The sequence below is a fragment of the Geotrypetes seraphini genome, chromosome 1, assembly GCF_902459505.1.
Source record: "Geotrypetes seraphini chromosome 1, aGeoSer1.1, whole genome shotgun sequence".
NCBI lineage: Eukaryota > Metazoa > Chordata > Amphibia > Gymnophiona > Dermophiidae > Geotrypetes > Geotrypetes seraphini.
Window position 1 is genome coordinate 306,861,394 of NC_047084.1, and position 13,090 is coordinate 306,874,483.

General features: G+C 38.9%; 1 protein-coding gene across 1 annotated transcript in view; it reads right to left on the reverse strand.

Moving 5' to 3' along the window:
* Nucleotides 1-6,496, reverse strand: part of PITX2 (paired like homeodomain 2) — a 63,026-nt gene extending 56,530 nt beyond the window's left edge. The window contains exons 1-2 of the mRNA XM_033955544.1: nucleotides 6,219-6,496; nucleotides 1,449-1,513 (exon numbers count right to left, since the gene is read on the reverse strand). Of these exons, the coding sequence (XP_033811435.1) occupies nucleotides 1,449-1,494 (46 nt within the window). The 5' untranslated portion in view covers nucleotides 1,495-1,513; nucleotides 6,219-6,496. The remainder of the gene's footprint in view (nucleotides 1-1,448; nucleotides 1,514-6,218) is intronic.
* Between the last annotated feature and the right edge of the window lie 6,594 nt (nucleotides 6,497-13,090).

A 13,090-nucleotide genomic window follows, 5' to 3' on the forward strand; every position in this document is an offset into this window, starting at 1 on the left:
ATCCTCGACATTGCACCCGGGAAACTGTACTGAAGTCTGATTCATCAAGTATTTTCTCTTCATCCCTGTTCTGCTTTAAACTTTTCCTAGACTACTTTTCAGTTCTGATCGGAGCGTGGAAACACAAGGGGGTGCTGAAAAGTTCTCAGCCCAACCAACCAACTTCCTAAATTCGGAACCTTATTTTGCCAATTTGTAGAAACGAAATTCTTGGTGTTATGACATGGTTTCAGATCACTGATTGAACAATATCCATTCATTTGCTTCTTGATTGGGCTGAGAACTTTTCAGCACCCCCGCCATATTGCCTTTTATGTGTTTTTAATACAATTTTGCCTGAAAGGGCCCAAAAGATAACAAAATTCATATAGCTATGTTTAGGAAAACAGTTTTTAAGATTTATCTCGAGTCGGAGATTTCATCTTCAATAAGGCCGTTTAGCAAAAAACACGATTTCTCCTAACATTTTATTATTTGGTAATTTCAAAATAAGCCTTGCAAAATATTGCACCCGTAGTATAGCAAATGTACTATTAAAGTAGCTATTGACATGAGTTGGTTTGCAGCACACTAGCTCTTAACTATACCATATATTTTTCCTGAAATGTCTCGCCTTCCCTTCTTCAATATTTTCTGCCTGTTCTGCCTTTAAATCAGTTACGCACATACACACATGAGATTTCCGGGGCATCAAAGCAAGCACATTACGAGTACATGAGCACTCAATTCAACTGAGCAGCAGGGGGCGCTGAGAGACCACCGCTGACCGGACTCATCCAACCCCCCCCTAGCCAGCGAACTTCCCACTGCAGCTGAGCAAGCACAGTCAGACACTCCAGACACCCCAGCTGCCTATGCTCTCCAGAAAGCATCCTCTACCTCAAGTGTCAGTCCGAAAATCAGAAAGAGAGACTGGAAGGTAGAAGCTGGGGGTGTAGGGGCTCAAAAGGTGTTTCTTTATCCATTGCAGTTTCTCTCTTACCGTTGGCACTTCCTCAAAAAAACAGTCATTTTCCTACTTCATTTCTACTTTGAGATGTTTTGTGCCCGCTGAAGGCAATTTTGGTTTTTAATCTTAAGAATCTTAAAATAAAAGGCATTCATCTGGGGGAGGTTGTACCCATCTGGCAAACAAGGAAAGGTAAAGGGAGGTACATCTGATGCTCAAATACTAATATCGTCATAGTGGATATTATTCTAATTACAATTGCTCTGTCTTTGGTATCTTATTCAGCGCTCAGCTCAGTATTGAGGGGATACCAGTGCCCAACACATTTCTGAGGACTTAATTAAGCAGAAATCTGGCTAACCAGCTAGCTCTCTCTGTCTGTTTGGTTTCATCCAGCAGCAATCCATAGCACTGTTCTTATCAGCACTTATTGGTAGTATTATATTTGGTGCGTGTGTGATTTACGGGCACGCATTTTCTCATCAAGATTATTTCTTACCTATTTGCACACAAGCCGATACCAGTTTACGACAGTTGGGCTCCATGTCTGATATTGCCCCTTATCTGCAACAGAGCAAAATTGAGAGTGGTTTAATCCCTAGAATATGAAATGAACACCGGTCATCTCTGTGATGCAAGATTCACTTTAGCGCATATTCGCTGGGATTCCCCCCCCCTCCCCCTCACTTCCCCCAGTTTAAACAACAGGACTTTGACATCAATGGAAAAATAAAAGACAGTATAGCAGTCCGAGTGAGCATTTTTGTTTTGGTAAAACTTTTTTTTACCCGCATTCACTATTCACTAAGCAGAGTAACTTTTTTTAAAATTCAGTTTAAATGTAGTTACCGTCAGCAGTATATATATATTTTTTTTTCAGCAAAGGCTTGAAACCTCTTTGCACTACCTATGCTATTAAAACAGTACACTTGGCACACTTATTTTGATTTTTTTTTTTTCTGCGAAGGCTTAATGTAGACCAATTTATCCAAGTAATTAGTCAGTTGCAACACTTGCAGATTGGCATAATTGATACCTCACCTTCTGCTAATCTACTTACCTTAAAAAAAAAACCACTCCAGCTAATCACCAGCGGCGACGAGTCACTCCCTAGCTGAGCTCCATTAATTACTTTTTTTTTCTTCCTTGTTTAATTATACCAACTAAAGAAGTTTACCAGTCTCTTGAAAATAGATTTTCCCTCCACTGCATTGTGTTATCTTTTGGGAAAGTTTATTTCAGTTACAGAAAATGTTATAGGCTTGCGGGCATAATACAGAGCTGGAAAAAAAAAAAGTTTCCAAATAAATGTGCCTTAAACCCATTATTCTGTAAGGTGAACCTATATCCCTGTTGTTTTTTTTAGGAGCGAGGAATTTTATAAATATGTTGGCACCAATGATACAAGAATACTCCCTTCACCTAGCTATACAGTCTCTTCCAAGCATTCATATATCTGTTATCTTTGGGTTGTTGTTGTTTTTTTTTTTTAAGTAGAGATGTCTGCTTTAGAAGCTCACCAGTGCAAATACAACTGCATCGCTGGGGAAGGGCCTGGTTAGGATTTTGAGCCTATGAAGTAACGTCCCTATCTAGCATTGCGCGTGCGGGGATCTCAGACTTTTCCCCGTGCAAACAAGCAGTCTTTAATTAAATAGATCTTTTTTTTTACTATCTAGTTAATAATGCGATTTGGAAGAGGTATATTGTTGGAATAGATGTTTCTCTTCCATTAAGGCCTGTTTAACCCAGGGGTTTGTAATCTGCTTAGAACCGCAAGGCACAGGCGGAATAGAAATCACTAATGTATTGTAATGTAATATATAATCTTTAGGGTCCATATTTATCAACTTAGGCTAGGCGAAAGTTTCTGGGACTCCCAGTGAGATGATGGTCACCGAAGGCTGGGGGTGCTGGGTTCCCTGCGCTGCCTGCTGCTTCTTGCCTCTCTTGGAGCACCTTTTCCCCAGGGCAGGCTACTGCTCTCTGATGTTTGCTTTCGCTGCTCCTTCTCCCAGTTCTGCCGCTGCTCTTGAGTCCCAGCCCTGTGCCAGGGAGCAGCAGTTTGGCTGCCCCCGATCTGAGTGATTCTGCAGTAAGATCATAGGATTAGTGCCTGATTGAGATGTCTGTTCGTGAGATATTACAAAATTCATTATCACAGCTCTCTACTAACTCGATATGAAGTAACACAGATGGGATTTTATTAGTTCAGGCTTCAAATGTTTACTTATGATAATTTCACTGGAAATTTGCATGTCATCATCTCAGTAATCTCTCTCTCCCCCCTGTTTCCCCCCCCCCCCCCCACCATCGTCTGAACTGGCTGCATTATTAGCTGGTGCGGCAGGCCGCAGATCAAAACGTTTTGATCAAATCACAAAAGGTAATTTAATCGGATTTAAAAATGCAAGTAGTAAATAATGCACATTTTAATCGTGTTCTGTTGCCATTTTAACAACACGCATTTCTCTTCTATAAATAATTGAGGAATATACATATACCTGGCTTATTAGATTTTACCTTTTAAAAAGGAGAGTGAGGAGGCCTCAGTGTGAGCGGTTGGATCTTAAAGTTTCATTATTTAATATAAAAGCATACCTATATTGTCATTATACATCTACATTGATTCGTTACATGTGGTCATAGACTAAATGTTCAAGAAATTACTTGTTTAAGATATCTATACATTTACAGTTAATCTTATAAATATGTTCTTCAAACATCCAATGTCTGTATGCAATATCTATCCCTTCCATCTGTACAAATGCATATATATTGCCATCTGCCCCTGTATATACACACATATATTATTCCTATGTAAGAAGCAGGTTTTATTTTCCTTGATAGGTCAAATCTTCCATGATTAATTCAGTTGCTTCACTCTATGGCCTGCATTTATTACTAATTTACAAAACTGAGATGTTCAAATTTTTGGACAGCATTTTTTTTTTCTTTTCCCAGTGCTCTATAAACAGAATAATTGCCTTCCAATAATTCACAATTACATTTCAGTCCACACGGATATGTTTTAGTCCTTTAATGGCTGATGTGATTATATAGCATAATAAGCAAGGAGACTGCGGAATGGCCCCTTAAAGAAATGCAGGATTCATTTGCTGTCTGTTGTTTTCGCTTTGCATATCCATTACCGGGGGTGTGTTTGTGTGTGTGTGTGTGTGTGGGGGGGGGGTGTTGAAAAGTTCTCAGCCCAACCAACCAACATCCTAAATTCTGAGCTTTATTTTGCCACTGTAGCTGAAAAGTGCTATCTTATTTCGTTAAGGGCTAGTTTGCAGAAACGAAAGTCTCTGGTTTGTTTTTTTTTTTTTTTTAGATCATTGATTGAATCATATCCATGTCATTCTCTTCTTGGTTGAGTTGAGAACTTTCTATACCCCCTCGTTTGATTTGCACACATGCAGTTTCCCTAATCCAAGAGACGTTTTTATTTCAGGTCCTAAAAAAATAACACAAATAGAGACTTTGCAGTCACATTTCCAATCATTAGCACATACTGTGTTGCACTAAGGTGAGAAGTAATATTTTTTTGGGCATTATGTGTTGCTTTTCCTCCAATAAAGGGCTCCTTTTACTAAGCCGTGATAGCGTTTTTAGCGCACGCAGAATTTTAGCGTGAGCTGAACCAACGCTACATGGCTAGAACTAACGCCAACTTAATGCTGGCGTTAGCATCTAGCATGCAATTCTGCATGCGCTAAGTGCACGCTAAAACCGCTAACGCAGCTTAGTAAAAGGAGCCCAAAGTATCTCTAGTCATTGAGTAGGACGGTTATTGTCTTTCAAAATGTGTCTCATTTTGTGGCTCTGGAAACTTAAGCTATAGAAAAATAGCAAAAACCTAAATAGGATATTTGGTTTTCTCCTCTCCCTCCCCCCCCCCGAGGTTAGATGAGGGGCATGACAACATAAATCTAAGTCTTTTATGCATTTAGGAAACAATAATGCATCTCTATTCTGAAACTAATAAGCAGAAGTCACCGAATTTGGCTTACCTTGAATTATTTGAAACATTCCAATATTTGTCTAATTACTCTCTTTGAGAGTAAAATTATGTCTTTTCGTGGAAAATTACGGTATACTCTTTCTTTTATCACTGTTTGGATGGTATGTTGAAAAATCAGTTATTATGGGAAGGCTTAATATATATTACATGTCGTTATTGTTAAAATTAATAATGATGATATAAACAGGAGCTTCCTTTCAAATTCAGACACTAGAATTGTAAATGTAATTAAGGCCTTTTGCATTGTAGGAATATTCCTCCTGTAAACAACGAATTAATGCCCAGAATCACTAAGGTCTACAATAGGTATGTTGCTGATGAAACGAGTCACAGAAACAAATTTAGAATGACTTTTAACTAGGCTCTAATTTTTTTTTTTTTTTTAAGACAAGTGGTTTTTTAAAAAAATATTTGATTCAGTGTGCAGCTTAATTAAGGGCGCCCTTACTTGCTTCAAAGAGGCAGTCATGGTAACACATTTTCTCAATTAATGCATCTCTGAGAGTTAACAAATGAAGAAGGTTTTAGTCAAAAGTCTGGCTATCTTCAAGAAAAATTCAGGTTAACATGACAGAAGGACAATGGCCTTAACTCATTTGAAGCCTATTTATTAAAGCAAAGTTTTCACTGAAACTTTCACTTACATAAAGTAATTTGTAATCCCAAAATAATTGCAGAGTATGAAGGGCTTCTATTTCACAAGTATTCGAATATGTTAGGCCTGGTGGCAAATTATAATTACTTGTGCAGAAATTATGTTTCCTGTCCGCAGAATAATTGAACAGCTGCGTTTATTCATGGGAGCCACCTCTTGTGGGTGCTGATCACCCCAATTAGACGGATAACTTGTACTGCTTTCTGTCACCCCCCCCACACTCATTTTGAAATGTTGACTTCTTATACTTTTATTCTGTCCTAACGACTTAAATAAGGGCTTGTCTGCAAAATAAAAATTCTCATTGGCTTACTTTAAATGGGTCTCAGGAAGTCTAATCTTTTTTAGATACCGCAGGGTTATGGTTTTTTTTTTGTTTTTTTTTTGCACTGCACTGCACTACAAAAAAAAAAATAAAAACGAGGGGATCGCAGGGTGACGAATGGTTTTGAAACCGCAAATAACAGCAAGAGAAAGGGAGCTAGCCAAGGAGCCGAGCCACAAATCACGTTCCAGTGGGGATCACCGACTGGAACCACTTTTCAGTCTGGTGCAATCTCTCTCTAAGCGGGACGGCCTGCACTTACCAGCTACTAGAGGCGTTCTGCGTGTAAAAACCACCTTTGGATCTCGCGGATCTTTAGCAATCCTCAACGCTGGGCTCAGCCAAAGGCGGTGGCGGCAGAAATCAGAGGCAGAGCAGCCCGAAAAGAATCCACAGCGGACGCTGCCCCAAAAGTTTCTCTTCCGGCTTCTGATCCCAGCATTTAAGAGCGTTGGCGGCCGAAAGGGGGCTTTCTGCCTCCGTTCCTTCCGCTCTTTCTCGCTCTCTCTGTCCGTTTGTCTGTCTTTCTTTCCTCTCTCCGTCTCGGGCTCGCTCCCTCTTTCTACACTGGAAGCGGCGTGACGTCAGCAGAGATTCCACCAAAGTCATTCAGCGCTGGAAAGCGAGGAGGGGAGTGAGGAGCGCTGGAAAGAGCGAGGAAGAGACAGCGAGAGAAACTTCAAGAAAGACGAACAAGTGACTTCGAGCTCCAAGAAAACAAATCGTTAAAAAAAAAAAAAGAGAGAGAACAATTCGAGAAAGACAAATGAAGTCAGATGCTGTGTTGGGATCGTGGGATGGGGGAGAGGCAGCTAGCCACAAGCTGCTAGCAAACCCAGAGAAATAATGAACATTAAAAAAAAAAAAAAAAAAACACCACCCAGAGATGCAAAAGAGAGGGAAAATCTGAAAACGGGGAGAAATTGAAGGAAAGCAAAATACTACTTATTAAAGTATAAGGAACTAAGGGTGTGGCAAGAAGTCAGAGAGTGAAACAAAGAAGAATGTGAAAAGGGGGGGGAGGGGGGAAGAAGAGGCAGATTTACATAAAAAAAAATAATATGAGTGTGTGAGAGACAGGGACTGCTTTGAAAGACCAGGTCGCTCCCAGCCATCTCGGATCAGAAAGGCAATGAGTTTCACAACCGTTTTATACGGCCAGGGGCTGCCCAGTTTTAATGAAGGGATTGTGATGTACAAGACACAGAAGCTCATTTACGTCTAGAATTTCATTTGCTGTATGTATACCAAGCAGGTTCACTTGGGGTCACTGATAACTCATTTTTTAAAACGACAAGTGTACTTTAAAAAAAAAAAAAAAAAAAATTAATCTGGTAGACTTCTCTATAAAAAAAATAAAAAATATTTTTCTTGACTGTAACAGTTTCATGAAATTTCACAGATATTAACAGAAACGTTGTCCTTCATAGGCATGCTCTTGATTTTGAAAGAAAAATTCACATGATTAGGTTTTTAAATATTGCCACTTTGCTACCTGCATTTTTTTTTTTAATAAATAGTTTAAAAATATTCCGTATGTAACTACATGTTGAAAAATAATCTTTAAAGATTACAAAGACTGTATCTTTTTTAATTTTATCGGAAATATATGTTACAAGAACAATAAAGAAATATGCAATAGAACAATAAGAAACATATCCATATACACATTATTGCATCCTAGTCCCACTTCAAGGAAGATCACAAGACAGTTCTAGAGAACATAAATTAACCAATTAAGGCAAGTGAAATCAGGCCTGGATAAAGATTTTGTATCCTTAACATGTACAAATAAAGGGGTTTTTTTTGTGTGTGTGTTTTCTAATTTTTTTGTCTAAGCTTCAGCAAAGTTTTCAGCACAGTAGGAAGAGTCACATTTTCGAAAAGATCCAACTGTGGGATTTGTTTTTAACACGTCTCTCTACAAATTTTTATTAATGTAACGTGAATGTTGTCTCGGAATGGCTCCCAATAACAGTAATTAATCGAATGTTAAGTTTCCAGTAAAAATATAATTTCTATCTGAGTCTAGTAGTTAAATGTAGAAAGCTGCGAATATCAAAGAATAATTTGGGGACAGTTCTAGTTTCTTTAGGGACAGAAAATGAAGAGGTTTTGTGCCCCTGTCAGGCGGTTGTTAGCCCTCTCTCTCTGCATACATTTGCTTTCAATTAACACAACTCCTAATACTGCAAACAGGGTATTAAGAATGCAAAACTTTTCTTTGTGTGTTATTTATGCAAAATATTTCGTTTATTTATTTAACTAACCAAATTGATAGCAATGATAATCCAGGAAACGTTTAAAATGTCAAAATACAAATAATTGTAATGTTGCATTTGAGATTTTGTTTTATGCAGCTGGAAAAAATTTTTTTGCTAAAATGGTACTGATCTTGCTGTATTGCTAACTCTCCTAAGTGCCCTTGTGAAGTCACCTGTATGTGCACCTCAAACATAATATCAAATTGTAATTTCCCAGCAAAATATTAAATTGGTTATATTTTGCCCAAACGTTAATTACGTTTTCAGCTAAATTGATTCGTTTCAGTTGTTTTTATTTGTATAATTAACAGAGGAAAACTGATACTGGCCACTGCGATGGATCATGATGAAAAGTATGAGAAGAATGCCAAATGGGGCAAAACAGGGAGAAATGCACATATCTACCCTTCTGTTATCTGCTCCGGTAAGTCACAGGTTTTAGAGCAAATGAGTCTCTCTCTCTCTCTCTCCTTCCCATACCAGTGTGGGTGCTGGGCAGAGTGGGTACTGCTGTGCCCGGAGGAGAGGGTGTGCGGCTTAAGTGAGCAGCTGGTGAGAAATGGAAATGCCTCCCAGAGAAGTCTAAGATACAGAGTGATTTTTATTCCCTCCTGGAGTGTGTGGAAGGAGCCGGACATACGTTTCACGCTCCTAATCCTTTTTTTATATTTTTAGTCATACTCCTATTAAACAACTAATTAATGCCCAGAACCACCAGGGACTGCGACATTAGGCATGCTGCTGAAGAAAAGGGTTCCAGGGTGCTTACAAACGAACTGACTTAATACATGGATTTCCACATTTATTTTCCACCAAAGCCATACATGCAATAGTTGATACGCGCTGTATGGGCCCAGTTAATTTTTTTTTTATATGTGTAGTTTGGTTCCTTCTCCCAGAGATAAACAAAGATTCAGCGGTTAGTCAATGGACTCCATACATCATTAAATGATTTACTAGTCCCCAAACGTTACGCCATCACTCTTTCATACTTATGACTAATTTTATTGCATTATAATAAGGGTCATGTTTCTTTCTTTATCATTAGATTTCCTTATACATCCAGGGGGGGGGGGGAAGGGAAATGTATTTTGAATAGTTAAATTATTTATTTATAATTTGTAATCACATCATATGTATTATTATATTAAGAATGAAGATGAGGATGGGAGAAAATGATTGTTTAATGTAATAATTGTATAGTGAATAGTGTGTTTTGTGCAGTTTTTCTGATTTACCATTTGTATTGCACTATCGAAGTTTGAAAATCAATAAAGATTAAAAAAAAAAAAAAAGATTCAGCGGTTAGGGGGGGAACGCTACAGTTTACATTCAGGGAACAGGGAGCAATCCTGCTCAATAGGAAAACAGTTTAATAATCCACAATTTCAGTGAACAGCTTTGAAACTGGGTGCTAGACCAGGTCGGCCTAGATCTGGAACCACACAATATGCTGCTACAGTAGACAAGAAAAAAAAAAAATCCCAAAAACAAAACATGCTTTGCTATGTGTTTGTTAGATATTTATATTCAGTAGTAAAATATAGTAGGGGCTCGACTGTGTTTATTTATTTAACAAGGATAACTTTTCATGAAATTAAATTAAGCTAATAAAGCCAGGTCTGTGAGTTACCGATTTGTTTTTATTTTCTAGTTTCTGAAACGAAGGGCTTGGCCATACATATTTCACCATCAGACGACTAAATACGTTTGGATAGAACAAAAAAAATCAAAATCTCCAAACCAGGCCCGCAAAGCTTCACGCAATAGGCGGCCCTGCTCAAACAGTTGCTAAGATGTCAGCTTTTGCACCCAGGGACCCTGGTATCAGGACCTGGAGAGGCTGACTCGGATTTCAACCTTTACAAGCCACTTTCACGGTCCCTGTCTTCAGATGGTGCAGGTACATGAGACAGTCAAACGCCTGGTCCTTCTTCACAGACTTAAGCAGTATCGATTTGGTTGGGCCGTTCTAAATGGTCATCTCCTGTTCTGGGACTGCGCTTAGTTATGATTATTCAACCCTAGCATTTTCTCAACAAGAAATCTAATGATCGGATCGTCTTTGCAAGCATGTAAAAAAAAAAAAAAAAAAAATTAACAATTTATTTGCATCTAAATTTAAATTATCCTGCCTTGAGCGTCCCCTCCCCCTCCCTATTCAGTCACAAATGCAAAATTATAGTAATTTCTTAGGAAGATGGTAATTACAGGTAAAAAGCAGGGCACAGTCAAACCAGAGAGCCGACAAGCAGGATCTGAGCACTGTCACCCTTAGGGATTTAAAGCCATCTCAGTGGGCAAATCTGGTCGAGGGTTCTGGGACTGCCTCTGCCGTGCAGTTTCTTGGGCATCTGAGCGGCTGAGACCCGGAGGGAGAGCAGCCTCGGCCCCCAAGAGCTGGAGCTGCCCCGAATAGTGCTAAACAGCTCTTGAAAATTGCTGCCCCAGACACTAACCCATCCCCAGTCGCCCACCGTAATACACAGCGTAAGCTCCTGTTCAGAACCCAGAGCACTTACCTTTATCATGAGAATGGCAATTAAGGGAAAAGAGGGAGCGCTTCTGAAGAGCTGTGCAAAGGAATGCCAGAAGTTCAGAGAAATTTAAAAAAAAAGGCTGTCGGTGTGGAAATCTGTAGCCTCGGGGGCTAGGCAACATCCCCCTTTCATTTCAAGTACTTATTGATTTGCTGTTGTCATCTTTGGCGACGCAGAAGGACACTTGAAAGAATTTCTTATGGGGCTCTGATCTGAGGAATGAGGTGACCTGACCGGGCTCTCACCAAATTCTTAATTACCACATCCACTGCTTCAGTAATAATATATATATATATATATATATATATATATATATATATATATACAGCAATAATATATATAAACAGCAATAATATATATATATATATACAGAGTGTGTGTATATCTATATATATATATAGATAGATAGATAGATATACAGAGAGCAAGCGAACTAGAGAGAGAGAGAAGAAGGGGAGAAGCTTTAGACAACAGGATAGTTTGCTTATTTTTAACTTTTCAATCGTGCCAGTAACTCTTCTTCTCTGTACCTTAAGTCTGACATTAAAACAAATGTCTTATCTGCCAAAGTGCTTATACATCGATCCGCCTTATCTTTTGTGCGCCTATAATAAACCTTTTATAACCTTCTGCCCTTGTTATGTAGTTATATATCGGTGAGATAAATCACAGTTGGAACGAAACGAGACAGATAGGGGGGAAAAAGCGCCAAACCTCTCCGTCCATTCTAGGCAGTTTCTCACTTCTGTCTAAGGGCTGCAATCATACTTTCTTGAACAGTAATGAGAGAAATACGCGTGTGTGTGTATACAAACTACATATATGACCTGTGTAAACTCAATGAAGCATATTTCTTTTTAAACATCTGAAGTACTGTTTTTTTAAATTAAACTCTTCCCCCTCCCCCCCCAATTGCAAATTGTAGTTCGGATGATCCAACTGAAACATTAAAAAAGTTAACCTTCAGAGTATCTTGGAAGAACCAGTGGACCACGTTGTACATATCCAATGCCAAAGCAGTCCAGGTGAAGGGACAAACAGTTGGACCCTCCAGCTGCGAGAACCGTCTGTCATTCTATCTAGGGAGCAAAACAGGGCTGAAGCCCTGACAATGGCTGCACTGCTTGTTCCAGAAAATACAGTATATAACAGGCGTTCATTCTTTTGAATGAATGACCTGTCCCAATTTTTTGAGGCTGTTGGTGCTTTCCTTTTATTTCATCCTTCTGAAGTAATATTTCTGGTACAAACAAAAAGGAAACCTTCCCGTGAGTTTGAAACATACTACACAGATCTGTCTACGGTGTGTTGTGTTTCTTGCTTCTTATCTGAACAACAAAATAAAACAGACTTGTGAACTCCCCTCCCCCCCCTACACACACTATATGGACGGGGTTTCTGCCGCTTATCCTCTTGCTAATTTTTAGCATTGATCCCTATAGCATCTATACCTCGCTTTTTCCGGTAGAGTTCATTGTTATGGCGTGGAGAAGGAAATGCTTAGGGGTGTAGGGGAATCCATCATCTCGACTTAACAGCACTTCCAGTCCAGTGTTTGCGCTCATTCATAAGGGAGTTTGTATTCTTTTCTAAAATAACTGCTTACATTTGGGGTTTCTTGTATAAACTGTTAAAAAAAATGTGCCTGGATAAAGCTCTTAAGAAATTTGATGAGCCCACCAGAAAACTTGCTTAATGTTTCCAAGACAAAGCTGCTGCAAAGTTGTTATTTTATCAACTTTTAAAAACACAAACTGGTATTTCTAATTGTGGAGGAAAAGTGCCCGGCAGTGCTGGAAACCTACTTCCTTTGCTCTATGGGCCTGTCCACAAACGACCACCCTTTTTTTTCTAGAGCACTGAATTCCCAGCTTTGCTTTTGTCCACGCCCAACCTGAAAACGGTGACATAGGCTTACTTAACTGGTCATCACAAAAACATTCATAACATTTGTTTATTGTGCCTGACTTTTTTTTTTTTTCTTTTTACGTTTTACAACTGCTGTGATTTGCAGATCAAAATCTACAATCCAGAATGATTTGCTGATCATAAAAGCCAATTTGGAGTTCAGATTTTTCAAGGGATCAAAATATTAACTTCATATATAAATGGGGTGCAGGTTTTGGACAGAGGACTTTCTACAGGTCTGTGAAAAGAAATATTTTGTTGGTAAGACTGCCACAGAAGATCAGGATTCAAATCTGAAACCAAGGTAGCTGAAACGAAATAGGAGACATCAGTGCTATATTCTATATTGTTTCGTGTCTTTGGCAAAAGTAAATGAGCATGAAAATGCCCCAAAATTTTGTGGGGAGTTTTAGTGTGCTATC